We start from the raw sequence: 25,090 nt of genomic DNA on the forward strand, positions 1-25,090 counted from the left end.
AGAAGCCCAACAGTTTTCGGTCGGCCTAGCACAAATATCCCAACAAATAGCAACTTGCCTTGTTCATATAACATCCAGGCAGGCATGCAGGTCGACAAGATTAGATGGTTATAAAATGTAAGTGGCTACCTTGTTGCTGCACAGTGCGCTGTAGCCTGCACTTGCCAGCGGGCGAGTCACTGTCACTGGTTAGCAGCACCTGTGCTCATTGGGCTATGTGGGCTCAGCATGTCGGGCCCCTTCTCTCCTGGCACCCTCCATGTGATCCGTGTCTTGCACCCTATCTCTCAACTGCTCTACGACAACCACCCGGATCGAGGTTTCAAACTAAATAGCTTCAGCATATCCATCGTTTTGATTGATCGTACCTTTTTTATTTCAACATAAACAAGAATGTCGGATGGAGATGCAGTCGTTACATCCACTGCGAGATACGACCACAACCTGCTGGCAGACTATAAAAATAGGATTCGCCTATATTGCCTCAATGGCGGCCACCACCTCCAGATGCTCCCAGATGGGACGGTGCACGGCCAGAGGGAAGAGGATGACGTCTACAGTAAGTAGGCCCGGACAAATATAAACACGTTGTTTGGCGCATGTTGACATTCCAGTCTTGATTAAATAATACTGTACTGGATTTTGTTTGGCCCATCACGCTATCTTATAAAACTTTGTTTAATATATATATATATATATATATATATATATATATATATATATATAATCATGTAACAGTGCTACATAAGTAGATAGCAATAAATAAAAAGGGACTTGGGATTTATTTATCTGATGAATTTATCCTATTGCCTATATATTTACATTGTGTAAATATTTTCCTTATCTTAAAACTTTTTAATCAAATATATCAATAGTCGAAATTAGCTTTGAATAAGCAGTTTTCATTCACGTGTAGTCACAAACCAAATATCTGCTAAAAAAGATTGCAAACTTCACACAACTGAGTAGCTTATTTTGCTCCTCTAGAAACGCGTCTTTATAATTTTTAGAATATTTTTTTTCCTACTTGAGAAGCTGTCCTCTCTCTTCTTGTCCCATGTCATTATCTCTGCTCTCTTTTCAGCTGTCCTGAGACTGAAAGCTGTAGAACCTGGTGTGGTTGTGATTCAGGGAGTGGAAACTGGGAAATATCTGGCCATGAGCAATGCAGGCCACTTGCATAGTTCAGTGAGTGTCATAGATACAGAAAGATATCCATTTTCAACCAGACAACATGTTTTTCACCAGCAACTGAATATGAACACAGTCAGCGCGCGTGCACACGCGCGCACACACACACACACACACACACACACACACACACACACACACACACACACACACACACACACACACACACACACACACACACACACAGCTCACATTAGGTCAACTTCTTAACCTCTAGACCACCACTATTATCCTGAGATACTAATTGTTTCAACATTGCAGAAGCCATGTATACACATAAGTACACACCCTGTTGCTTCCATTTCAAGACAATATAGATGCTAACATTCAGGAGAGCAGTTAATTAAATCACTGATACTGCATATTAAAGCCAAACATGTTTCACCGAGCAAATGTACCCAAAGAACAGGCCCTGGGACTGCAATAAATGAGGGAGACCGATGTCTGTAACTCTTAAAGTTGCATCTAAACAAGCCAAAGGACTTTCGGATGTATGATCTGGATAGATGGGGCAATAGCAGAGATGTTTGGTTGTAACACACAAACACAGAATGGGGATGTTTAGGAGTGGTGTTCTGCAGCCAAAGGGTTCAGACGCCTGCAGTGTCACTATGAAACCATCTCCTACCGTGCAGGCCTTCTAAGCTCTTCTATCCCATAATATGTATGGAGAGGCTAATGAGAGGGCTTCTTACCCAGGTATAAATTGGCTAACCCGTCCAAGCGCAGCAGCAAATCTACGACCAAATGGGAAGAAAATAGGAGTAAATTAGGTCCCACCACAGCCTCCATTGAGATTGTGTGGTCAGGGCTCTTTCAAGAGCTGTACATCAAATGCCCTTAATCAGTGGTTGAAGGAGGAAGCCAGCAACTCAAATTACTATAATTTGAAAAGGAACACCCAATTGTCCAACTGGATGCATGTTGGTTTCACTATGGGGGAATAAATGTTATCCTAAAATATTGTCACGAGATTTGCGACCTTAGGCTAGATTTTGGTTTAGATTGCGAGTAGCATCATGGGATTTTGTTATGCCCTGGCACAGTTGAAAGAGGGTTTTCATGCCAGTGTGTGTGCTTCTTTGTCAATTCTCTGAATCATGTCCACCCTTCCTGTCTCGTGTATTTCTCCTAGTCCACAGTAAGTGATGAATCTTACTTTGTGGAGGTGCTGGAAGAGAACCACTACAACACCTATCAGCCCCGGAAGTACAAGGAGAGGAACTGGTATGTGGGGCTGAAGAAGAACGGCGAGCCCAAGCCGGGCCCTCGCACCCACATCGGGCAGAAAGCCATCTTCTTCCTCCCACGACGGCTAGATGACACAGGGGAGTGATAATAATGACCTCCTATTACTGTTATGTTAAACTATGTAGGTACGATGATGATGGCCTTTACACCCTGTGCACCTGTACCACAACCCTTGGCTTTGGTGTGCCACCATATTTATAACTGAACTGGATGGGAGACTATTGATAGACTACTGTCTATCGTGTCCTTGTGTAGGTATGTGTGCGGGCAGTGTCCCTTTCCTATTGTGGTATGATGAATGATAAAATAGCGATATCTGCTGAAGGAAGTAGCTTGATCAGTCCTCATGAATGTCATTATGGCTGCTTTTGAGAAATGTGAATGTAAATTGACTTAATCTCACGCTCACTGTGCATTACTGTCCTAGTAAAAAAAACAAAACTATATGAACACAATGTAGTCATAGATTATTGATCACCTGACGAGTGTTTCCATATCCTTCATAGCATCCTTCTGACCAACCAGCGCACATGGTACCTGCTATATGACCTGGGCTCAGTCGAAAGAACACCAGCCAACATCAAAAACATTCAGCTGACATGAAGCTTTTTAATCAAATTTTAAAACATCAGAACAATAAAACCCAAAGCAGCTATACATTAAACAAACAAGCAGGTTTTGTTCACTCTCATGGTCCGACACTTTTTCCATAGATATGTAACTATGTATGTGAGGACCTACTGAACTAAAAGTGCTGCATGTCCTGGTTCCATATTCAAATCATTGAAGCAGTACTCCACTTGAGCCAATAAGGAGACGCCTATTTATTTTGATGGATGAGTATGATTTTGTGTTTAACAAACATGAAATAAGTCACCCGTATGTTTACTTTTAGTGTATATATATATATTCTACAATGAAGTATAGAACACCCTGGGTTTTATTGATGTGTCTAAAGTGCACCTGCATTCAACATTCTTTGATAGCAGGGTTTTGACACCTACTACATTTCTAAATTGCCCCATAAGCAACTGGCTAAAAAAACAAAAATATATATACACTTTCTCTTGAAATAATGCCTTTAAAGTTAATCTCAACCCAGAAATGCATCAGAATCTGGGCCAAATAAAAGTTATGATTTTTGAAAGGTACATCATTCCTGGACAAAACATCTACATCAAATATATATTAGAGAAGCTGACCCCAATAGCAATGTATCACATGCGTAATTAATTTAGATATTAACGTTTTGGATACAGCATGGGCATAGGTCATACAAGTAGCCTATAAAACAAGGCCCTCACACCCACACTTTAAGTCGGTGGCTCCCTTCTTGCTCAATGCAAATGCTGCACCGTGCGTCACTCTTGGTTATCTTGCTTGGATGCTTATGGTTGCTTGATTTGTGAACACGTTTGTTGATTTATGTTAACAAATACCAGAAGAACCACCTCCAATCACAGGGATTACACAAAGCATTTGCCTAATAGGCTAAATTAAAGTTACTGCTGTGAGTGAATGTGTGTTTGCGCCATCACACTATCAACTTCATCAAATAGAACATTACTAGCATGGCTGTGGATGCCCATTTCAGTACTGTGATTACTAAAGCAAACGCTAATACCGCCCTCTATAGGCTTAACTGCAGTGTTGTTCAAATCCCCCCAAAAAAAAAAAAAAGGTCAGTGAATTGAATCAACTGTGACATTTACAGCATGGTCCTACCTTGTCTCTTAGGTGAATGTTGCATTATAAAAACACAGTATAATCATCACACCGAGTAATCATGGGGGGAAATTTACAATGTGTTCTGCATGCTCATCACAAGTCTTCAAAACAAGTGTTGCCAATTCAAAGTGCCAGTGGGCTCCTAGTCGTATCACCAACAGAAGACTTCCTTATTGACTTGAAGGGGCTAATGCATGCCAGTACACTTCCAACAAAACAATATAAGGCATTAATCAATATGTTACAGATGTATATGTGAAAGCACTTAACATAAGCCACTACGGACTACATAGAAAGACTAATACTGTTACAAATTACCATCAATATATTTCAAACGGAAACAAGTGTCAGGGTTCAGTTTTTTTTTTTGTTGTAGTTTTCGTTGAGTTTATTTCCCTCCAAGACCGCATCCTGTAGAGAAGCCGCTTCAGTCTGGTGCTTTCACTGTCGGTCGAGTGAGAACTCTTCCGCCTCCACTTGTCCGGAACGTTCTGTGTAAACAAGAGTTGGACGAGAAAACGAGGAAACGATACATTCAGGTATGGAAGGCTGCCATTTCTGGACAGCAGAGTGATACAGCATCATTATCAAGATGTTGTGCAAGATTGTGTCAGGGGTTTGGTGGGTAATCATTACATTGTGTGTGGATGGCATCATTGTGTCGTACCTCTAGTAAATGAAGAGCACCCGTGTCCGAGGCAGAGTGGCGTAGGCGGGGTCTGCCAGCTTGCGCACTCTGGAGTAGTTTACGAACCCTCTGATGAAGAGCATGAAGCCTAGAAACAAAAAGAAAAACCAAGTTGGCAAGTTTGATTTTGAGGCTTCAAAGTATTTCTTAGAAAAGGGTATGGGCGTGCACGGTTGAAAAGTGATGATTTACTCACCCAGGGCCAGGAAAACCCACCACAGCCAGTACTGCTCGTTGAAGTAGCCCGGGAAATAGGTGGAGAACTGAAACAAAGTAATAAGATCGGGTCAGACAAGACAGCCATAAACAGTATTTGCTTGTTTGATGCCAAACAATAACGCTGACACACCAATCACGATAAGAAAAAAAGGGTCCCATAAACTGTTAGAGAATTATTTTATAACCATCTGTGTATCCAGTTTATTGAACTCAGAGAGAGCAGGCGTTTGCAAACAAACTCTTTCCATGGCCTAGCAGGTAGGGGATCTACATGTTACAGAGAAGCTAGTCTCAAATAATACTCACAAGTATGAATGTAGACTGGCTCAACTCTAAGTCCTTTCACTTTTTCAGATAGGCAACTGCAATAAAGTGTCTATAAAGGTTTCAAACAACTATGGAGACGGCCACTTTAGAAATCCACTTAAACATCCCCTACTGAAAGCTACATCCAGTCGCACAAATGGGTTTTCTTTGGTAGCATATCTCCGTAACGAAACCCAAAACCCAGCTTAACCCCGCCCTCTTAGTTTCAGGTTTCGAGCAACGGCAGTAGTAGGCAGGACTGAGGCTAAAGTTGTCCTACCCTCACGATCAGAACCCATTTGATGAGGGACAGGCCGAATCCAGAGATGGCCCCGTATCGGCCCGCTGCTGATGTGGTCAAGCAGAACGACAGGAAGAAGCCAATCCAGTTGAACAGGAATGCCACTGGAGGAGGGAGAAAACAAGACTATGTTGATTCCAAACACAGTGTTTTAAATAGCTATTTGACTAGCTTTGCTATCAAGCGACTATCATCATTTGAATATTTAAACGTTGGGAGTTGAGTGAAGTCCTAGCTGTCTATAACTGTAGACAGTAGCAGAAAGACAGGGCCACAGAGGTTCTTACTGAAGAAAGTGAGCATGAAGATGCCATCGTTTCCTATCCGTAGCTGGTCCGCGTCTTCAAATTCATCCCTGGCAACAAAATCGTCCTCCTGCACCAGCAAGCACAACACAATAGTGCTCAGCTTCAACCCTTATCCTATTTGTTATTTTTCTGTATACCATTTTGTGAAGCGCCATAAAAATCAAATTGATCATTTTTCAACTTTAAAACCTTTTAAACCATAACATCCACAATAATTATGATTAGCATTTGTTGCAGCAGAACGGCCTCCATTTACGGACATATTAAACGTACAACCAGGAGATAAATGTCAAAGTGTCATTTAGATAGGAGGTCGGGGTACCGTCACTCGGCCAGCAACCAATGGGATTGCAGACTCTACTTTGGTTCTCTCTGCTTCGTCGTAGGAGGGCAGTGTTGTGGCCACATTGTAAGATGGGGGATTTGGGAAGCTTCCTCCATCATCTTTGTAGTCAAAGAAGGCTGGAGAGGCCACAAGTAAATAGAGGTAAATGCAGATGACAATAACAGGGCAGATAGCTATAAGAAAATGGGTAGTCATTATTTACATAAAAAAATGTATGATGTAGTCAGATAATCAGTGTTATATATATAATAATGTGGCCCCATTTGTCTATTTCTGTATCTGTATTTCGGGTCAAAGAAAAACTGTGTTAGAAAGATAGAACAAATGCTGCACTTAAATGTAGGGTTTTGAACTATAAAAGACTATTGCATGTTCTATGATTTATTGGGTTTCACACTTAATGTAGTTATACTTGCAACTGCACCTTTAAGGGGTTCTGTTAACAAGTAAGACCATTAGAGTTCTGAGCCACTGGATAGTGAGAGGACTCTGGAGGCTTCTTACCTGCATTCGCTGCAGCGACACTGCTGTAGGGTGGAGGAGCGTCCTGGGGGGGGGCCTCCTGTGAAGCCTGGGCTGGCTCCTCTTCATTAACCAGCTGACGCAAAACATCAATCACAGTCAACAGTGGCACCCCTCACAGTTATTAAGGCCTTGGTCAGTTTGTGCATTATAAATGTGGTAAGGAGAGCATTTCCTCAAATCTCAAGTCTGACTCAACACCCCCAAAAAAATATTTAGGCCTATGTTGACATATAAATGTCAGCATAGAGCTAAGATATAATCAATAGTAATCAGATAAGGTAGCCAAAGTGATTGTAGACATCAACCTTTGAGACATCCAGAAGACTCGCCAGAGATTTAATTGATACCTAGTTGTACTGTAAGCCTCTAGTGTAGCACTTATAGTTGCGTAACATTATATACATGGGTGTTAGATTCACATACACGATCATACATTCAGGGACTTTACATCATGGTTGTTACATCTCCAACCATGTAACGTCAGTCACATTACATCATGGGTGCTACGTTATACACACACACACACACACACACACACACACACACACACACACACGCACACACACACGCACACACACACACACACACACACACGATAGTAAGGCCAGTCCCTTCACACGATATGCTATTTGTAACGCATTGCTAGTCAATGCAACGCATGGCTAGTGAATAACATGCAAAGCTAAATCTACCGTCGCCAAAATAATTTACGTCACCTAGTTAGTCCGAGCTGAAAATACCTCCTAGCTAACGAGGATATTACATTTGTATGCTTGACATTTAAGACCAAACGAATGTCCAAATAGCTACGTTATAAACACGTGTAAGGCTAAGCCCAACTCTGGCCCACCCATAAACATTTGCCTAGTTCCGTTTTCCACTGACTGTTAACCCTAGCTAACTTATTAGCCAGATAATTGTTGAGATCGGTCAATACAAAACGAGGCCTACCTCTTGATACCTCACGTTGCTGTTCTGCTCTGCCATTGTAAATGATTAAAACAGTGGAAATGTCCACAACAAGTAGATGAGATGTGTTAGATTATCCTGGCGGACGATGAAGCTAAGATTTAGATCGCTAGCATAAGTCGGCCATCTTCACACAACCGATTGCTGACAACTAGGTCTACTCTGTTATTCCACCACGCGTCACGTGACCCACACGGACTGGCTGGAGCAGCCTCCTCGTGAGCAAATAGCCAGCCCCATAAATAATAATAATAATAATAATAATAATAATAATAATAATAAAAATAACAACAAGGACACAGTTAAGTTTTGATTAAGTGTTTTTATTGTTAAAAAGTTCCATGTTTACTTATATTTGTACTAAACAACCTCAAGAGTTCTAAAAAAGAAAAAACATAAAAAATGAATTATCTCTGCTCATAATAAGATTTAAACAAATTCCTGCTTTACTAAAAGAAAATGAATGCAAAATATGTTATGAAATGATAATAAGGTGGAGTGTTGAAAACAGTACATTTAAATAGGCCTTTGCCTATTGCAGAACTTCAGTTTTTCTTCAGGCTACCAGGAAGTGGATCCACCAGCTTGTTGTGCACGTGCATCATCCCTAAATGCATGAATACAAGAGTACATTTGGTTCAGGTTTGGGTTCTAAAATACAATCTGTTGACATGCCCAATGTCTGGTATGTGTTTTTCTAGTATTGATATAGCGTACATATGAGTTTATTTACATTTGTGAACAAATGACGAATCCCCACTGCCAATATAAGTCTAGATCAGTCATTAAACTATAGCCTACTGTAGAGTGCCTATGTGGAAAATCAATGTTACCTTTAAAGTATTTAACAGTTTTGACCCTGAGTTCCAGAGTGGCATCTTCGTCACACACAAAAAGGGTCTGTGGGTGCTGCTGGAATGCAGATACCGTCCACATGTGGTTAACGCCCTCCTCGATAGCTTTGTACAAAGCAAAAGCCTTGTGTCCGCCAGTAATGAGAATCATGACCTGACCATGAACAAAAAATTCAAAGCACCATTTGAGAAAAGGCAGATTGCACACACAATGTTACAAACAAAGAATAGCACAGCAAAACATTAAAACGTAAAATAAGTGAAAGGGAGATGTCGAACCTCCTTTGCCTCCATCACAGTGCCTACTCCGACTGTCAGAGCCATCGTGGGCACCTTTGTCAGATCCCCATCAAAAAATCGAGCGTTAGCCTGGATGGTGTCCATCGCCAGGGTTTTCACTCTGGTCCGCGAAACCAGGCTAGAACCGGGCTCATTGAAGGCAATGTGTCCATCGGGTCCAATACCTGAAAAAGGGACAAGTGTGATTCTCAGTGTTGAATGAGATGTTTTAAAAATGTAGAGTTTAGTAAAATAACAATTTCGCATTGCAGGTTGGCTACATAATAGTTCAGAAATCAGAAATAGTTCTTACCTCCAACAAAAAGTTCTATTCCCCCAGCATCTTGTATCTTCTTCTCAAAGGCCTGGCACTCTGAGGGAAGATCTGCAGCATTTCCATCCAGAATGTGGACATTTTCTGCTCTTATGTCAATGTACTTGAAGAAGTTATTCCACATGAAGGAATGGTAGCTTTCCGGGTGATCTCTGGGAAGACCTGGGCAAGTTCAGAAATGTCAATTTAGATAGGTTTGCACATCAAATCAAAAGGACCCATGCATGATTAAGCATTCTTAGGATTTACTTACCAACGTATTCATCCATATTAAATGTTTTGACATACTGGAATGAGACTTCTCCATTCTTGTAGAACTCGATCAGTTTCTTGTAGCAACCAAGTGGTGTTCCACCTGAGCAGTGGGAAAACAAACGTGTTCCGTTAAACCGACGGCTCTGTCATCGCCATAACAAATCCGTTTAAGTATGATAACTAGTTGTTTGCTCAAGCAACGGCTTACCAGTTGGTAGACCCAATGTGAAATATCTTTCCGGACCAGGATTGAAGAGTAAAATCTTGTTTCTTACGTATTTTGCAGCCCACTCACTAACCTGGTCATATTGTTCAAGAATAATGAGTTTCATTGTCCTTAAAAACGAGAGCAACGAGGCTTCTTCTTAATCGCAGATATAATACTAGTGTTTAAACAAAGGTCGACCATCTAGTCCGTCGCTGCGAAGCGCGATGTGAAATATGTAGGCTCATATAAATTGGTCTTTGAACTCGGTACATAGACAGGAAGCTCGCTCGGCGCGTTTAGCTGGACAGACCACTCAACTGTTGGAAGATAACAATTCTGCAATCCATTAATACTTCGGGAAATACGTGGCAAGATATTGGCAATAGTTATAGCTATGTTAAACAGTCGATGGGTTGCGTTCTGCTAGTTGGGGGAACTCTAGGTCATATGACTTACCGCTGCTTGATGCTGAATCAGCGAACCAATGAATCCCATTTCCTGTTTTTCCTTATGTATGCATTTCATGTAATACGTTGTTGGAAATAAAAAAAAAAATCGTTTTTTATGGATTTGATAGACTAGAATAAAAAAATCAAAAGAATGAGTCATTAAACTAAAACATGATTTTGAAATCACTTTATTAAAACCATATTGTGACAGACTAAAACACTTATAGGGCACACAACAGAAATAAATACCATTATGTGTAGAGCGCTCATTGTCAATCAACAGGCTTATTGCAGTTGGCTTTAATTTATTCCAGCAGAAAGGAAAGGACATGCTATGGCAGCAGAACGCTGCCTTTAAAAGCTTGGGTCAATGTGCTGAGAATTCTGCCTGTTTTGACTGTGGTGGGCATCATAAAGTACACTGCACCGGCTGACACGCGCGCACGCACACACACACACACACACTCACGCGCACATGTATCTCAATCTGAAACATCTGCTCTGACCTTTTATTCATTAGGATTACATGGGGTCTGTTCCAATCATTGAAACTTTTTTTTTGGGATTGACTATTATTCCATCTGATCGTCTAAAGAATTTGGGAATCACGTCTAGGTCAGGAACAGTGCACATGGTTCAGACTGAGGCACTGCTGGGGGAGGGGGGGTCCTGGTGTGTCTGCCTGTTCAGTCGAGGTCCATGTCAGGCTTGTTTTCCGTGGAGGCGCCCGCTGGGTTCTCAGAGGAGTCGCTGTCTGCAGGTTCGGCCGGGGCTTTGTCCTGGTCGTTGGCGGGCCCGTTCTGCTCGGCGGCCTTATCGTCCTTGGGCAGCTCCACCTTGGGCTTGGGCTTGTTCATGATGGGGTTACAAGCAGAGAACAGCTCCTAGGGCGGGAACGAGTGCACATTAACGTATTAAAACATGCACAGACACCGCCCGCTGTGCTGCCGATGGCAATCACTGAGTGAGATAATCAAACCTTTAAAGGGGACTTATTATACCACCAGGTGTGAGTGTGATTAGCCTTACAAGCCATTTCGAAAATCTGCCTAATATGACATCACTAGTGGGTGTGTCCACCTAGATCTGTGCTGGATAGATCTATCTACCAGCCTACCCAGTGGACTGAAGTAAACATTGCTCATCTATCCAGCACAGATCTAGGTGGACACACCCACTAGTGATGTCATATTAGGCAGATTTTCGAAACGGCTTGTAAGGCTAATCACACTCACACCTGGTGGTATAATAAGTCCCCTTTAAAGAGCAAGGATAGATTCAAAGTGTGGGGTAATGGGAATGATCAAGGCAATAGATTTACCCTGGAGTTATTTGAAAACATTATGATCACCAACAGTAGGAGCGTCTGTCTTAGTTTATACAATGGCATTACGTTTCGATGCTTTAAGCCCCTACCTTTGTTTTTGCCTGAATCTCTTTGACTTTGACAGAAGGGTCGACTGCGAGGGTCTGTTTGCTCTGCTGGTTCATAGCGCTGTTCATCCACATCATAGCCTCACTGGTCATCTTGTCCACTTTGTTGACGTTCGCCTCATCTAAATGGTCGTATTGCTCTTCCTAGAATGGGAATAAAACAGGGCCAACGATGATGGAGCATATCAACGAAGTCACATCAAACAGTGTCAGATAGGCTGCTAATAAATGCGATAGTAAGTCATTAAATAATGAGCATTTAAAGTCAGACATCATTTGCAATGTACCTTGGTTTTGAACGCCTCCACAGCCTTCATGAATAGCTGGACCTGTTTGCCCAACTCCTCGAATGCTTTTGGTCTCTCTTCAGCTTCCATGTGTCTCTCGCGGATGGGCTGGCCAAGTACCTGTAGAGTATAATTCAGTTAGTAACAAAATCAGAAACCTTTACAAAGCACTAGTAAAAAAAATATATATATATGACATGTTGGTATACCTTTAACTCTGCCAGTTTGTCGATGTAAACCTGCTTGGGTTGGTCCTCTCCATCTTCATACAACCAGTTCTCGGTATCCTCCAGTTTTATTGACAGGATATCTCGGTCCTAAATGATGTCCCGGTCAGAATTATGAAAGGGCACATTATTAGCAAACACCAATCCCACGAGATCTTCATTTTAGTCTTAAATCAAATGGGATAATGATCGGTTGATCTGAGAGGTTGAAAAGTGTCACTCACAGATTCACTGACGAACTTCTCAAACAGGCCGTGGAGCTTGTCCCTCATGTCGTACACGTACTCTTCCACATAATTCTTGGCGTCGTTCCGCTCCTTCTCAAGCTTGTCCTGCATGATCATCTTGCCCTGTGCAAAACGCAGTGGAAATACAAACCCTTTCCATCAGGTTCCGTTTTTAGATGCAAAATTCCAACGATATCGGAGAAAGTAAGACTAGAGTAGAAGATGTATGTACCTCATTTTCTACAAACAGGTTGAGCATGTCGTCGGCCAGCTGCCACTGTGGACTGTTCTCAATAGGAAGCTCCACCACCTTTGTCTTGACTTTGGGCTTTTTGGCTTGTGGAGGTTGGTCTGACTTCTTCTCTGTTTTGACTTCTTCTGGGGTCGTCTGAAGAAACAGAAGGGAGAAAGAAGTATAAATGACAAAGATAGAAACAGAAGAAAGTTATGGTGTTGACAGACCTTGCAATAAAACAAAAATCAAAACCGAACCATTCCTTAAGCCATCAAGACGCAGACACACAATTTGCTCCACGGCTTGTTACCTCCATTTCTTCAGCCTCGGGAGTGCCCTTCTTCTCAGACTCTTTCTGTCCTTCTGCCTGGGTCTTCTGGTCCTCCTGATCGGTCTGCATTTTGGTCTACAAAAGCCCATACCATTAGGGTGTATTCATGCAAACCCATTTTCAACACGGGAATAAGTTGACTTGTTTTCTTTAGAAATTTAAAAGAATAAGCTTAATCACTTACCTCGCCATCTTTTTCGGCCTGTTCCGTCTCCATGGGCTCATCTGTCTCGTCAGACTTCTGGACCTCCACCAATGAGGCACTGGAGACGCTGAAGATGCCATGGATGTTCACCCTCACCTTGACCTTCACCTTGGAACTCTCCCCAGACGCCTGAGGGACCACCTTCTGGATCATAAATTGCCCTGCGGATCCAAGTAGACAAAAATAACAGCTTTAGACTGGAGCCGACAGTTTTTCGCTAGGTAGCTTTAGTATACTTGGCACTGTCACGAAAGCCGATTAGTGACCATGCATGCAGCTAATATTGAGTTTTTAGCCACAGCGGGCACCAGATGGCTGCCTGAAACGGTTGAGAATTGGCATGTAGCCTGGTGCCTACCCGTGTAATGTAACTTGGTAGTGATTCTTTTAATGGTTATTATTAATTATGTTTTCGCTTTCTGGTTTCGTAATACTCAATTGTTTAATATTTTATCATTGTTCCATCATCTTATCAACCCATTTTTAAAAAAATGATGGCGATAGTGCACTAACGACCCTATCAACGTAGTGATCGTTTACCAATAGAGGGATCCGGGTAGGGAAGCTCTTTGGGGCAGTTGTAGTACGCCTCCAGTGCGAAGGGCTCTCTCCGGTAGAACGTCAATACCTTAGAGAAGGGTGCCGCGTGGTTCTTTGGGAACACCTCACAATCACTGGAACACAGAAGATATGACAGATTATTTACTGAGGAGAACCCTACGACCAAAAGAGTAGAAAACACGGGCGACGCTCGTTACCTCAAGCCCTCCTCTGCAGCAGAGGTCCACTTCAGAGAGACTGGGTACGGGACAATATCTGTAGTTGAGAATTCCCTCACTTTGAAGGCAGGGGACAGGATTGCACACTGCAGGGGACACAACTCATTTTACTGACGAGTGAAAACATATGGAAAACTACAGGAACAAGATGATGGCCCCCCCCCCTTCAGTTACAGTGTTAAAAACAGTTGAGTTGTGTGCCACCAGATGGACAATTGACCGTGAGATGTACCTGCAGGGCACAGCCCCTGGCGACCGCCTCATCTGCATTCAGTGTGGTGCTCAGCTCCTTCCCAAAGAACTTGCTGATCCTCTCCTTGACAGATGGGATCCTGGAAGCCCCGCCCACCATCTCCACCGCATAGATGTCTTCCTTCTTCAACTCTACGATGCCACACGAGAATATAAAGGATTAGTTTAGATGCAATTTTAAAAACAATTAAAATGTGGCTATACAAATGGCACTTTGATTCACGGTGATACCAATTCAAGTAACTTGATCATTATAATACAATATCTCCTTTTTCTTTTTCTTTTTAGGATTTAGTGAGGTTTCTGAATGCCTGTTGATATGCACTCATTATGAATAAAAACATAAAGAATTCTAAAGATCTAGACAAAGCTATTTTCTAATGTGCCACAGCAGGCAAGTCTTTTCAGTATCCAACACCTGGAACTATACTACTCAGTTGCTCGGTTAAACATGTTGTCCACCTTAACAACCAAAGTGAATTTGTATTTTATGGTCAGATAATCCTAGTTCAGGCTTTAAAAGATTACACATGTATTGTTGTCATGGTAATATGGTTAAATCTGCAGTACTATATTTGGGTTATATGTGCTCGTAACGCACAAAACACTTACTGGCATTCTCCAACAGAGCGTGCAGGGGAGCCTCTACTCTGGTCAAAACATCAGCACACATTGCCTCAAAGGAACCCCTAAGGTGGCAAAGGTAAAATGGTTAAAAGTGAGTTGTATGCAATGCACTGTAATCGGTCCGAAGGTATATATATTGCTTGAGTAAACTACAAATACTGATCTCAACGTTGATACTATTTTAATGCATTTTGGTATTAAATCGGTAACTTCAAAATAACCATAATGTTAAGCTTCAATAAAGTTACGTTTGTCCATTGGAATGGCAATACAATAGACGAGTCAAAAAAGTTAAAGAAAAAAAAGAACATTTGGTTGAATATATACGGTTGGCCCACCTGTTCATCTTTCCAGAGACATCGATGTCATTCATGAAACACTCAATGTTCAACGGCAGATCGGACGAGTTGGCACTCATCAGCCTCTTCAGTTTCTCACACTCCTGGTAGAGCCTGACCAAAGCCCTGGGCTTGGACCTAACGTCCAGCTTGTACTTTTTGGCAAACTCCTCACAGAAATGCTTGACAAGCTCCTCGTCAAAGTCCTTGCCTCCCAACTCTGGGTCACAGGCTGTAGCAAGGACCTAAGAAGCCATGGGGGAAAACAGCAGAACATAGTCAAGTGGTTAGATTGGAGAGTAAATAAGTAACAGGGAGGAGATGATCTGTGAGTTTCAACATGCTCTACGAACCTTGAGTTTGCCTTTGTTAAAGGCACACACAGAGGTCTGGTATCCGGAATGACCGACATCCACAAACACCACAATCCTGGCCTTCTCCTCGGGGGCAGGAAGGTCTTGTTTGTAGATGCCATATGCTAGCGCCACTATAAAATTATTGAAGATTGACAATGTCAGATTCCATCCTTTTTTCTCAACCAAAAAAATAATGGAACAACCAATCAAGTTGTACCATAACATGATACCGTGGAGTGGCAAATTAAGGGTGGCATACCTGCAGTGGTCTCATTCATGAGCCTCAAGCAATTGAGGCCAGCAATCTGTGCGGCATCAACTACCGATCTTCTCTCTGCATCAGTGTAGTAGCATGGGACCTAGCGAGAATAACAGAGGTATTACTAACATAGCCAGCATGTGAGCAGTTTGTATCTAAATCAGGATTAAAAAGCAGTGGCTAATAGCAGTGAGTTACATTTTAGAGAGTTATTTTGTATATATGACTATTTTTGAAAAGCACTTAACAAAATAAATGTATTATTTTAAAGATACAGTTTCCGTGCATCAGGTTTCTGCTTTGTAGGTAAACAGATATGCATACTCACAGAGACCACACAGTCAGCCACAGGTTTCTTCAATGCACTCTCAGCTGTCTCCTTCAGCTTAGTCAGCAGCATTGCAGTCACCTGCTCAATGCTGAACACCTTCTCCTCCTCCATGTACATCACCTTCAGGCAAATACCCAATACAGTTTGAATGGATCAAATACTGAATTTCAGATCATTCATAAAACGCATGCTCACAAAACCTTTCTTTCAACATTGAATATCAGCCATATTATTTTTTATAAAAATGGAAGTGACAGTAGAAAGCTATTTTTAAAAGGGATAGATAATGATAATAGCCCAACAAATGCTGCCAACATGTCAATGTAACAGGCAATCTTACAGTTAGAGGTCTATGAAGGAATTATATTCTCCATCCATTAAATTAAGGCCTGATCATGAATAATCCATCAGTTTCTTTGTATTGTTGAGAGAAATCCACATTTTATTGGCTTACAACTATGGTCTTACCTTGATTCCAGTGGTCCCTGTGGGCATTTGTGCAAGGTCGTAAACCAGACTTGACTTCTGACGATTGACAAATGGATCCGTGAATGCCCGTCCATGAAACCTCTTGAAACCCTGGACCGTGTTCTTGCAGTTTGAAACCACCTATAGAAGTAACAAATATTTTGTGTGAGACGTTTACGGATTCAAACATTTTCAGAATGTATTGTCCAATACGATAGCGTGTTTCTTCTATGAATGGGATGCAGTCTTCCACCTATAGCCGTAAACATACCTGGCTTTTTGCTGCTGCGCCAATCGCCCGATTCCGTGGTCCAAAAGAAACACATGCTCTAGAAAATATATAGCAACGATCGGGAATAAAAACAAACGTTATATTAATAAGAATACATTCCATCGATTAGGACTTTGCTGTTGCAAGTTATAGTGGTAAATGTCATGTATTCTCCATCAAAGTCCATTTTGACAGCGTCAGGCCTCCTCTTAGCGGACGCTCATTCACACATTCTTAGTAACAAATGCGGATAGGGATATCAATAATATTATTTAACATCTTCCGTAAAGCATTTATAAGAGCAACATGGGGATTTTTAGTTTGTCATCATGGTGCTTGAAGATTTATTACAAGTGACAAAGGCAGGGTCGAGCTCGTTGAGCTAGCATTAGCAGGAGATTCACGTGCCGTTTCCTGGGTTGAAACCCTACAGGCAGCTAGCGTGACTGGCTAACTAGCGAGCTTTAAACCACCGCGTAGGGACTGCATCATGTAAAGATTTTACAATGAACGAGAAATGATACAGCTCTAATTTACAAAACAATGGCAAATTACATGAGGTAAATTAATTACTTACGGTGTACATCGGTCGCTGTACTCATTAGCAACAGTTTCAATACCCCCAGCTCTCGCTACTGCTACAAAGCAGTTCAGGTACCCGACATCAAATCCAACAACAGACATCTTGACAAAACGTAGATTAAATGTACAGTATTTGAAACGGAAATAATGAGTGATAAGTGCAAGACGCGACAGTAGCTACGGCTTCTCTCAATTAGCAGTGGCTATCCCACCCTTGTTCCATGTAGCTGCCTTCTGCGTAGAGGCAAGCCGGTTAGCTGTTGTAATGCAGAGAGCGCGTTGGAAAGGAGATTTCTTCTCGTATTTGCCATAGGCAGAAACACAGCCAACTTCCGGGCCGCGGATTTCAACATAAAAGTACCCGGATTTGCTGCTAATGCTCTTAAATTGCGAACATTGTATTGCAAGTGCACGCAATGAACTAATATAGGATATATATATCTTGTCATTTCCTTTACCAAGCATCACAACATCCAGCCTAACCTGGGACATTAGATAATATACTGAAACATGTACTGGGTGAGCATATTGAACAGTTCATGGATAACTAAATGCATTGTTCATTGTGCAGTCCTAATTTACAAAAAATAAACAAAATATCAACCAAATAAAAAGTCGAAATTCAAAGAATCCATTTTCATATAATTATGTGGCTTTATTAGGTCAACATACAGATCTGGAATTAACAGTAAAGAGTGGGAGCGTCAGATTTATTCGTCATTCTCGTAGTCGGCGGGGTTCTTTCTCTTGCCCTCTTGATGGACATGGTTACCCCAGGTGTAGGTCAGGTACATCAACACCATTGCTAAATGAAAGGTTTGAAAATGTTATTAGATTGAATTCTAATGTACAATTTTACACATAGCCTTTAAAAAGGGTTACAATAAAGCATTGTTAATAGCAGCAAGATTGACAGCCTAAGTAACTTCTTTCCGGTTTAAAACCTATGGTGGAAAGTTTTGAGTTCTACAAGGCCACAAAAAAATGATGGCATTAAAAAAAACATTTAGATGTTTAGATAAAAGTTCATATATATTCCTATTCCGACAGTATATTCCTAGCCATATTCCTCAACTGCTGCTGTAATGGAATACCAATATTCCATTACAGCAGCAGTAGATTTGGTTTGTCCAGATAGCCAGCTGTGCATTTTACATGATGTATACAACAAATATGAATACTCACGGGGAGCTACTCTGAAGAAGCTGCTTGTGAACCGTCTCCACACATTGGGGATTCCCTTGGAAAAATAGTTAGGAAAAGCCCTCTGTTCAAAGGGGGACAGACTGTATGTGATCACGTGGCGGACCTTCGCCAAACCTCCAAAATGAAGACCCATGGTGACAAGTCCTGTTAAAACAAATGAGAAAATACCTTTATTTATAGACACACATAATTGAGGATTCGTTGACCGTGTAATACGAAAAGTCTTGATATTGTGTATGAAAAAGCAAGTATCAGCGTAATTACAATACTTTTTTTTATCTATATTAGTAAGTGAAACATTTAAAACAATGCATTCGAGAGCAGAGCCTAAAGAGTAGGGGAGTAGGAGTAACATAAAAATCCACACTCGTATGACTGGTGTTAGTTCACTTGTGTCGCCAGTCAATACGAACAGTAGAAATACTGCTCCACATAACTTTTGAAGATTGCTTGTCATAAAAGGAAAATGGCAGATAATTGAGAATTTACTGTACATTAACAAACACCCACTTTTCTCCACCTTTGAACTATTACCCTCAGGTAGCAGGTTTCGATACCCAGCCCTCTCCAAAAATAGAACAAAACAGTCATTCATTCCACAATCCATCAGCCTTTTAAACAAACATATAAAAAGGTTTTAATTGTTGGTTTAAAATGCCAACATCTTTAGATGTGTCCCTGGACTATGTGGAAAATATGATAATTTGGGGGTTTTGTGTTGTCAGTGGTTGTTTATCTTTATTTACTTTTTGTTGTTTGTTTTTTTATGTTGTTGTTAACGGTCATGTGTATTGTATCCGTCTTTTCACTGAGAACAATTTCCCCAAGGGGACAATCAATTTCTAACTAACTAACATTATATTAAACTACGGTGGCCATGGCGGTAACGACTAGGGCTAGGAGAACTCGTTAGCGAATGTTGCGTTTGGTGTCAACACCATACAGCACAACGACGCAACTGTTACAAACGTTTATATTCGAAAGAATCTGGTTGGAAAAGGTTTTGATCAATCGGTACAACTCAATACAAAACACAATTAGGAGCAACGGAAAGGGCACCTTTGCTATTGCTAAACAGTGTATTAGCTAACGTTAGCAAGATGGCTTTCTAGGGACCTTGAAAGACTACCCTTGCCTCTTAGGTCAGCGTACTGCACCCACCAGAACAATATGAATCAACAAAATAAAACGTACAAACATGTATTCAATTCATAATAGCTTGAACTAAAAACAATGTATCGAAACATGCATGACATTGGGCATTACCTTGTTAGCTCTCACGACGACCAGTGGCTTTGGCTCGCTCGGATCTCTTATTGGTCAATGGTGAGCGGATGCCAGTTTACGCATATTCCGTTCTCGTCTTTATGTAATATATATGAGGCACAATACCACCCCTATGTGGACAAACAGTATTTAGCAGAAACAAAATCATCACAATATGCATACATGTTCTTGTAGAGAAAATACTTTTTCATATCGTTACTGTGAAATACTCTTCTAATGCTTGGATTCTTACTATGAAGATGAGCATTGCAATTCAAACTTGCGAATGTAGATAAATACAATAATGTCATGGGGGGGGGGGGGGGGGGGGGGGGGTCCCAATGTTTATCCCTTGATAAACATATTCAGTATGGATTCAAAACCTCCAGTTAATACCCTGCCACACAAATATTTAAAAAGGCAGGGCTGACCCTCTCAAAGACCTAAGTTAGAGCATTGGAGTTCTTCTGTCATATATAAAGGTGCATACCAGCGTATTTCAATATGATGGTATTCCTCAAAATTGAAAACATTTTACAACATTGTTTGAAAATATGTACAAACACACAGGACAATACTGCTTCTTTTTTTCTTTTTATTTCCTTTTTTACAGCGATTCAAATCACATCGTTTTCTCTGAAGGAATTGAATTTGAAAAATGGTCGGATGGATTTACAGGTACAACTCTATACATGCAACATGTCCTAGGTGGTCTTGATTACCAGAAGTTATACATCATTGAAACGTTCAGCTGGCCTCATTTTGTCAGCTTTGGATTCTGGACATTAAAATTGACAGTTGCAGATCAAACAACTTGTCTGTATCCCCAGAAGCAAAAAGGAAAAGTAAAAGGTTACTTCAAACTATTACATCGTGTTAAATAATAAACCATTCACCCAAAAATAAATTAACATAAAACAAATAGAATTTCACAAATATTTAGAGTTCGGTGGGATAAAGTGTATAAAGTAAATTAAAGTTTTAAACAAAAATAACTGCAATGTAGTTATTTTGGATAAGATTCCTCTTTAACACTATACACTCGATTAAGTAAAAATACCTGATCTACGTAAATAACTACATTATTAATTGCACCATGATAGTCCTGCACTCACTGAGGCTAGACAAAGTATCCAAATACATTTATGGTAACATAACTTAAGGGGTGTAATGTCAACAATTTGCTAAGCGTGTACAAGAAAGAACGACACTCAGTCAACGACAAGTGCACCTTGTGGCAACCATTTCGTCAAACTGCTTGTAGACGTAGGATCCGTCCTCCTCAAAGAGCATAACGCTGAGGGGACTGTAGTGTGAGGGAACACAAGCCGGCCGGGGCACCGTGGTGTCCAGCTTTTCGTATATGATGTTCTGCACCATAGTGTGGATGGGCGAGTGGTAGAAGAAGCCCAAGGTGCTGGGGCAGGTCCCTCTGCAGTAGCGAGGATTGTACTTTGGGGGAAACACGATCCAGTGATCCAGCTTGAGCTGGCTGAACCCCACCTTGAAGTCATACAAGGCACAGTCACTGGTCGGGTACTCTGAGCTCGGCAGGAGCTCAGGGAGCTGGAGATCCAAGCTTTGCCCGGCTCCTTTGGTCTTCAGAGGTGCCCTCCTAAGCCTCCTCTTGCGCCGGAGCATTTGCTGCAAGTTGAAGGCGCTCCTCTCAGCTGATGTGAGTGGCTCATCCATCGGTGACCTTTGACCTGCCCTGGAAGGAGGGGCGGACTTCTGACGCGCTGATTTGCTGGTATCATTCAGGTAGAGAAGTAAAGGCGGAGACCACGAGGGGAATAATGATGTTGCAGACCCTCCTTCCCCGAGGGGGCCCAGGCCCTCTGAACAATTCAGGTGGACAAGCAGGTGGACAGTTTTCTTGTGGATCTTCAAGATTGGCAGCAAGAGGGTTGTGATGTCGACCTCCACCCAATTCTTCCATTGCGGCGTGTATGCATGGTGAACTGTGAACATCACCTGGTGGTCAGTGCTGGGACACAAGTGACACTGGTTTGCATCCTCCCCTTCTTTGATGTTGAGGTAGCACAGTGAGGGGCTAGGAGCTGCAACGTCATGGTCAAAAGAGAACAGCATGACGGATTTCAGAAGCTGCTCTTTGTCGCCCACTGTATCGAGTTTGTAGGACAAGTCTTGCATTGAAATCTCTGAGAAACGGACGATAGAAACACAAGAAACTGATATATTTTTTCCGAGCCCTTAATTAAAAAAAAACGAGAAAGTTGGTCCCCTCATGTCAAACGTTATGGTGCAGATTAACCTTCCAAAATGTGTTGCCAAGAACAGTCCCATACATGTATAAAAGGCAACTTTCATACACAAAATGAAATAAATTATTTGACATAGGCATACTCACCATTCCGTTGGTTAAGACATTTTTCCAGAGGCTTTATCAGACGCAACGTATTGAAGAGGTCATTGCTGTCCAAGCTCCTCTGACCCCTTGACTTCTTGTGCACTTCTACCATGTACTTCATATACTTGAGCTCGGGTTTCACACTTTGATTAAGTTCTGCGTTCCACCGCGTTTTGCCATGCTCTGACAAGGCTTTTAACAAAGGGGTGAAAAGGTTTTCATAAGGAAACTGGGTGTAACCGTCGAAAGTGTGCGCTGCGTTGGACGAGGCATGGCTGAACTTGCAGTGACAGAAAACCACGTGAAATAGTAGTACGGTGTTAAAATAATACAGTAAAGTCGACATCAACATTTGTGTCCCCATTATAATTTCCAATGCCTTCAACACCGAGCTACAATCCTGCGAGAGTTGAGGGGAACCTCAACACGCTGGTCGTTGATCAGCGTATGCTACGTCAGGTGTCTGCAATCAATTCAACGCTACCGGAAGCACTAGCCAAACATTTGGTTTAGGTTCACGCAAAAAAGCACCGTGTCAAACTCTCTCTACAACTTCACAAATATGCACCCCACACTCAGGCACTTGATTTGACGTTTTTAGTAAGTTTATTGTAGACTCGATAAACCCTCTATATTCCTACTCCATGTGTGGATGAGTTTGTTAAAGAGCCCATGCCATTAAAATCACATTTTTCCTATCGTTTGTTAAATAACATAGGTCTGAATAAGTTTGTGAGCTGTGGTAAGTTTGAAATCTATGCAGTTTGTCTGCTGAATGCAATAGGCAATGAAAGGAAAAAGGCAGAAGAAATGAGCCGATCTGGATAAGGTGACACTGTGACGTAGCGTTGTCAAATTATTATTCATGGCCCTGCCCACTTGGTTGGTTCGTAACCACCCACAAGAATTCTGAAGGAGTCGTGATTGAGCTAGTGCTAAATGCTAATACGTGTACGGTAGTTGCTTAGTTCGTAGTAACAGGCTAGTTACAGAATTGTGAATGCAATGGCAGAACGACATCGAAGTACATGAACTGCGACATGCTGCCTGCCGCCGGTTGCCGCGAGGCACCACCGCCGCGAAGCACCACCGCCCGGCAGCGGGCAGCCGGTGTTGTGCCGAATTTCGACCCCCCTTCGCGTGAACGTGCATTCGCTTATTGTCAACGCCCCATACTTTCATTTAGTTCGAGGCGCTCTTCCTTCCGACAATATTAGTCTAAATTAGTGTTTATATTCTATCACAACATCACAAGTTGAGCAACTTATCACAGAAAGAGATGGCATATTTTAGATTGTAAGTTTGAAGACGAACACATCGCAATGGAACCTCCGACGGCGACGACCCATGTACGCTACAACATTCACGATAATGAACTACGTGAGCACTTACATACGTAATAGTTCAAAGTAATACATTAATGCATTATGTTATTTACTCATATTAATTGACAGCCTCTTGGTAGCCTACCCTGGAAAGCACATTTAACTGTGACTGATCCAAAACTAAGGAAATCCTTTACTAGGTAGGCTACAGACTCAGTGAGCACAGCCTCGCCTTCGAGAGAGTGAAGGATATTGGATATATTGGATATATATTGAATATATCCAATATATATTTTCGATATATTGAATATATACTGGATATATTCAATATCCAGCCAATTTAGCCTGCCATATTCATCACCCATCTCCTATTTCTTGTTTGTTTTCACCACAACCGTACTGTGCCTTTTTTTTAATATTACCTATATATAATGGATTACCGTGCATCGACCAGTTTGCCTGACTAATGTAGTCTCCGACTCCTAGCCTGCTCCCTACACCGGGATCCCACCGGACGCGTACGCGCCGCGGAACGCATACTTCCAGGGAATCCAGTTTGGCACTATGCCGCATGCGCTTCACGCACGTTTCCTCACCACCACGGATAGCTTCACGTATTATTATTATCATAATAATAAATAAATGAATAAATATATATATATATATATATATATATATATATATATATATATATATATAAATCTATAATAAATAAATAAATAAATATATGAATGCGACACGTGGCGGCGGATTGTATTTGCGTGGTCGCATATCCGTTACCAAGGCAACCCGCTGGGCCGCATCTGCACGTGGTTTAACTAATTAGTGCCACGCTCCGCGCTAATGAGTTCACCTGTGGCGATTCGTGCTCAGTCATCTCTAACTTACCTGTCTGCTGCTCAGTAGGCCAAACTAAGCAGGTCGGTCTCCCCACTAACCGTCTAACGTCTCCCAGGTACGGTGATGTATACTTTAGGAGTTTAACCAGAACTTGGTTGGAGTTTCCCGGTTTTGTGTGACAAATGACAGTTCTTGTAACGAACGCTTTTCGAAGTAAAACGGACCACCACATCTGGACCTGCTGTGAGTAGAACGTTTATTTTCCTACTAGGCTTACTTGATGTTTAATGTTGGTTCTTGATGTAATTGGACATCATTTGTAGTGTTTTTGCGTGGTTATAGGCCATTTGGGTTTAAATGTGGTCGAGAGGGGTTTACATGTTTAAATGTGGTTGATAGGGTTTACATGTTTAAATGTGGTCGATAGTGTTTGGATGTGGTCGCTAGTGTTTACATGTGGGCGAGAGTGTTTGGATGTGGTCGATGGTGTTTGGATGTGGTCGATGGTGTTTGGATGTGGTCGATAGTGTTTAAATGTGGTCGATAGGGTTTACATGTTTAATTGTGGTCGATAGTGTTTAATTGTGGTCGATAGTGTTTAATTGTGGTCGATAGGGTTTACATGTTTAAATGTGGTCAATAGTGTTTATATATGGTCGATA

At 41.7% G+C, this 25,090-nt stretch overlaps 6 protein-coding genes across 7 annotated transcripts; 1 reads left to right on the plus strand and 5 right to left on the minus strand.

Annotated features, from left to right (window-relative positions):
- The first annotated feature begins 34 nt into the window (after nt 1–34).
- fgf1a (fibroblast growth factor 1a) lies at nt 35–4,104 on the plus strand. The gene is made up of 3 exons (XM_060062914.1): nt 35–559; nt 1,085–1,188; nt 2,327–4,104. The coding sequence occupies exons 1-3, from the start codon at nt 394–396 to the stop codon at nt 2,525–2,527; spliced, it is 471 nt and encodes a 156-aa protein (XP_059918897.1). The 5' UTR covers nt 35–393; the 3' UTR covers nt 2,528–4,104.
- Nucleotides 3,032–8,043, minus strand: LOC132465959 (NEDD4 family-interacting protein 1-like). Its single transcript, XM_060062912.1, has 8 exons — nt 7,815–8,043; nt 6,843–6,936; nt 6,315–6,454; nt 5,972–6,059; nt 5,664–5,788; nt 5,055–5,121; nt 4,838–4,946; nt 3,032–4,661 (listed from the first exon to the last, which is right to left on the minus strand). Exons 1-7 carry the CDS (start codon nt 7,848–7,850, stop codon nt 4,840–4,842), a joined length of 657 nt encoding a protein of 218 aa, XP_059918895.1. The 5' UTR covers nt 7,851–8,043; the 3' UTR covers nt 3,032–4,661; nt 4,838–4,839.
- A 91-nt stretch (nt 8,044–8,134) lies between these two features.
- gnpda1 (glucosamine-6-phosphate deaminase 1) lies at nt 8,135–10,230 on the minus strand. Its single transcript, XM_060062911.1, has 6 exons — nt 9,763–10,230; nt 9,553–9,654; nt 9,279–9,461; nt 8,966–9,150; nt 8,666–8,840; nt 8,135–8,439 (listed from the first exon to the last, which is right to left on the minus strand). Exons 1-6 carry the CDS (start codon nt 9,884–9,886, stop codon nt 8,378–8,380), a joined length of 831 nt encoding a protein of 276 aa, XP_059918894.1. The 5' UTR covers nt 9,887–10,230; the 3' UTR covers nt 8,135–8,377.
- Nucleotides 10,231–10,383: 153 nt separating this feature from the next.
- Nucleotides 10,384–17,743, minus strand: hspa4b (heat shock protein 4b). The gene is made up of 19 exons (XM_060062906.1): nt 17,416–17,743; nt 16,839–16,896; nt 16,568–16,708; nt 16,097–16,219; nt 15,769–15,868; nt 15,507–15,640; nt 15,154–15,398; nt 14,801–14,877; nt 14,169–14,320; nt 13,916–14,022; nt 13,698–13,831; nt 13,137–13,318; nt 12,932–13,027; nt 12,619–12,774; nt 12,384–12,509; nt 12,142–12,249; nt 11,933–12,052; nt 11,628–11,789; nt 10,384–11,095 (listed from the first exon to the last, which is right to left on the minus strand). Exons 1-19 carry the CDS (start codon nt 17,520–17,522, stop codon nt 10,898–10,900), a joined length of 2,526 nt encoding a protein of 841 aa, XP_059918889.1. The 5' UTR covers nt 17,523–17,743; the 3' UTR covers nt 10,384–10,897.
- A 307-nt stretch (nt 17,744–18,050) lies between these two features.
- Nucleotides 18,051–19,988, minus strand: LOC132465961 (cytochrome b-c1 complex subunit 8). Its single transcript, XM_060062915.1, has 3 exons — nt 19,893–19,988; nt 18,606–18,770; nt 18,051–18,225 (listed from the first exon to the last, which is right to left on the minus strand). Exons 2-3 carry the CDS (start codon nt 18,757–18,759, stop codon nt 18,131–18,133), a joined length of 249 nt encoding a protein of 82 aa, XP_059918898.1. The 5' UTR covers nt 18,760–18,770; nt 19,893–19,988; the 3' UTR covers nt 18,051–18,130.
- A 460-nt stretch (nt 19,989–20,448) lies between these two features.
- LOC132465957 (growth/differentiation factor 9-like) lies at nt 20,449–22,847 on the minus strand. Of its 2 annotated transcripts, none has more exons than XM_060062910.1 (2): nt 22,264–22,847; nt 20,449–21,952 (listed from the first exon to the last, which is right to left on the minus strand). In XM_060062910.1, the coding sequence occupies exons 1-2, from the start codon at nt 22,625–22,627 to the stop codon at nt 21,108–21,110; spliced, it is 1,209 nt and encodes a 402-aa protein (XP_059918893.1). In that variant the 5' UTR covers nt 22,628–22,847; the 3' UTR covers nt 20,449–21,107. The 2 variants fall into 2 exon arrangements, with proteins under 2 accessions (XP_059918893.1, XP_059918892.1); XM_060062909.1 differs by having other exon boundaries at nt 20,451–22,054; nt 22,264–22,830.
- Nucleotides 22,848–25,090: the final 2,243 nt, after the last annotated feature.

This window comes from Gadus macrocephalus, chromosome 10, assembly GCF_031168955.1.
Source record: "Gadus macrocephalus chromosome 10, ASM3116895v1".
In the NCBI taxonomy this organism is placed as follows: Eukaryota; Metazoa; Chordata; class Actinopteri; order Gadiformes; family Gadidae; genus Gadus; species Gadus macrocephalus.

Excerpts from the sequence above, each read along its gene's own strand:
- hspa4b (XM_060062906.1), bottom strand. The coding sequence starts at position 17,522 with ATGTCTGTTGTTGGATTTGATGTCGGGTACCTGAACTGCTTTGTAGCA. Across the intron at positions 14,321-14,800 it reads CGCTCTGTTGGAGAATGCCA|AGTTGAAGAAGGAAGACATC; the intron begins GTAAGTGTTTTG and ends GTGGCATCGTAG. Across the intron at positions 12,250-12,383 it reads AGAAGTTCGTCAGTGAATCT|GACCGAGATATCCTGTCAAT; the intron begins GTGAGTGACACT and ends GACATCATTTAG.
- gnpda1 (XM_060062911.1), bottom strand. The coding sequence starts at position 9,886 with ATGAAACTCATTATTCTTGAACAATATGACCAGGTTAGTGAGTGGGCT. Across the intron at positions 9,151-9,278 it reads AATAGAACTTTTTGTTGGAG|GTATTGGACCCGATGGACAC; the intron begins GTAAGAACTATT and ends TCCCTTTTTCAG. Across the intron at positions 8,440-8,665 it reads AACTGTTAAATACTTTAAAG|GGATGATGCACGTGCACAAC; the intron begins GTAACATTGATT and ends TCATGCATTTAG.
- LOC132465957 (XM_060062909.1), bottom strand. The coding sequence starts at position 22,627 with ATGGGGACACAAATGTTGATGTCGACTTTACTGTATTATTTTAACACC. Across the intron at positions 22,055-22,263 it reads ATGTCTTAACCAACGGAATG|AGATTTCAATGCAAGACTTG; the intron begins GTGAGTATGCCT and ends TCCGTTTCTCAG.
- LOC132465961 (XM_060062915.1), bottom strand. The coding sequence starts at position 18,759 with ATGGGTCTTCATTTTGGAGGTTTGGCGAAGGTCCGCCACGTGATCACA. Across the intron at positions 18,226-18,605 it reads CTTCTTCAGAGTAGCTCCCC|CAATGGTGTTGATGTACCTG; the intron begins GTGAGTATTCAT and ends CCTTTCATTTAG.
- LOC132465959 (XM_060062912.1), bottom strand. The coding sequence starts at position 7,850 with ATGGCAGAGCAGAACAGCAACGTGAGGTATCAAGAG. Across the intron at positions 6,937-7,814 it reads GCAACGTGAGGTATCAAGAG|CTGGTTAATGAAGAGGAGCC; the intron begins GTAGGCCTCGTT and ends GTTTTGCGTCAG. Across the intron at positions 6,455-6,842 it reads TGTCGCTGCAGCGAATGCAG|CCTTCTTTGACTACAAAGAT; the intron begins GTAAGAAGCCTC and ends TGGCCTCTCCAG.
- fgf1a (XM_060062914.1), top strand. The coding sequence starts at position 394 with ATGTCGGATGGAGATGCAGTCGTTACATCCACTGCGAGATACGACCAC. Across the intron at positions 560-1,084 it reads GGAAGAGGATGACGTCTACA|CTGTCCTGAGACTGAAAGCT; the intron begins GTAAGTAGGCCC and ends CTCTCTTTTCAG. Across the intron at positions 1,189-2,326 it reads CAGGCCACTTGCATAGTTCA|TCCACAGTAAGTGATGAATC; the intron begins GTGAGTGTCATA and ends TATTTCTCCTAG.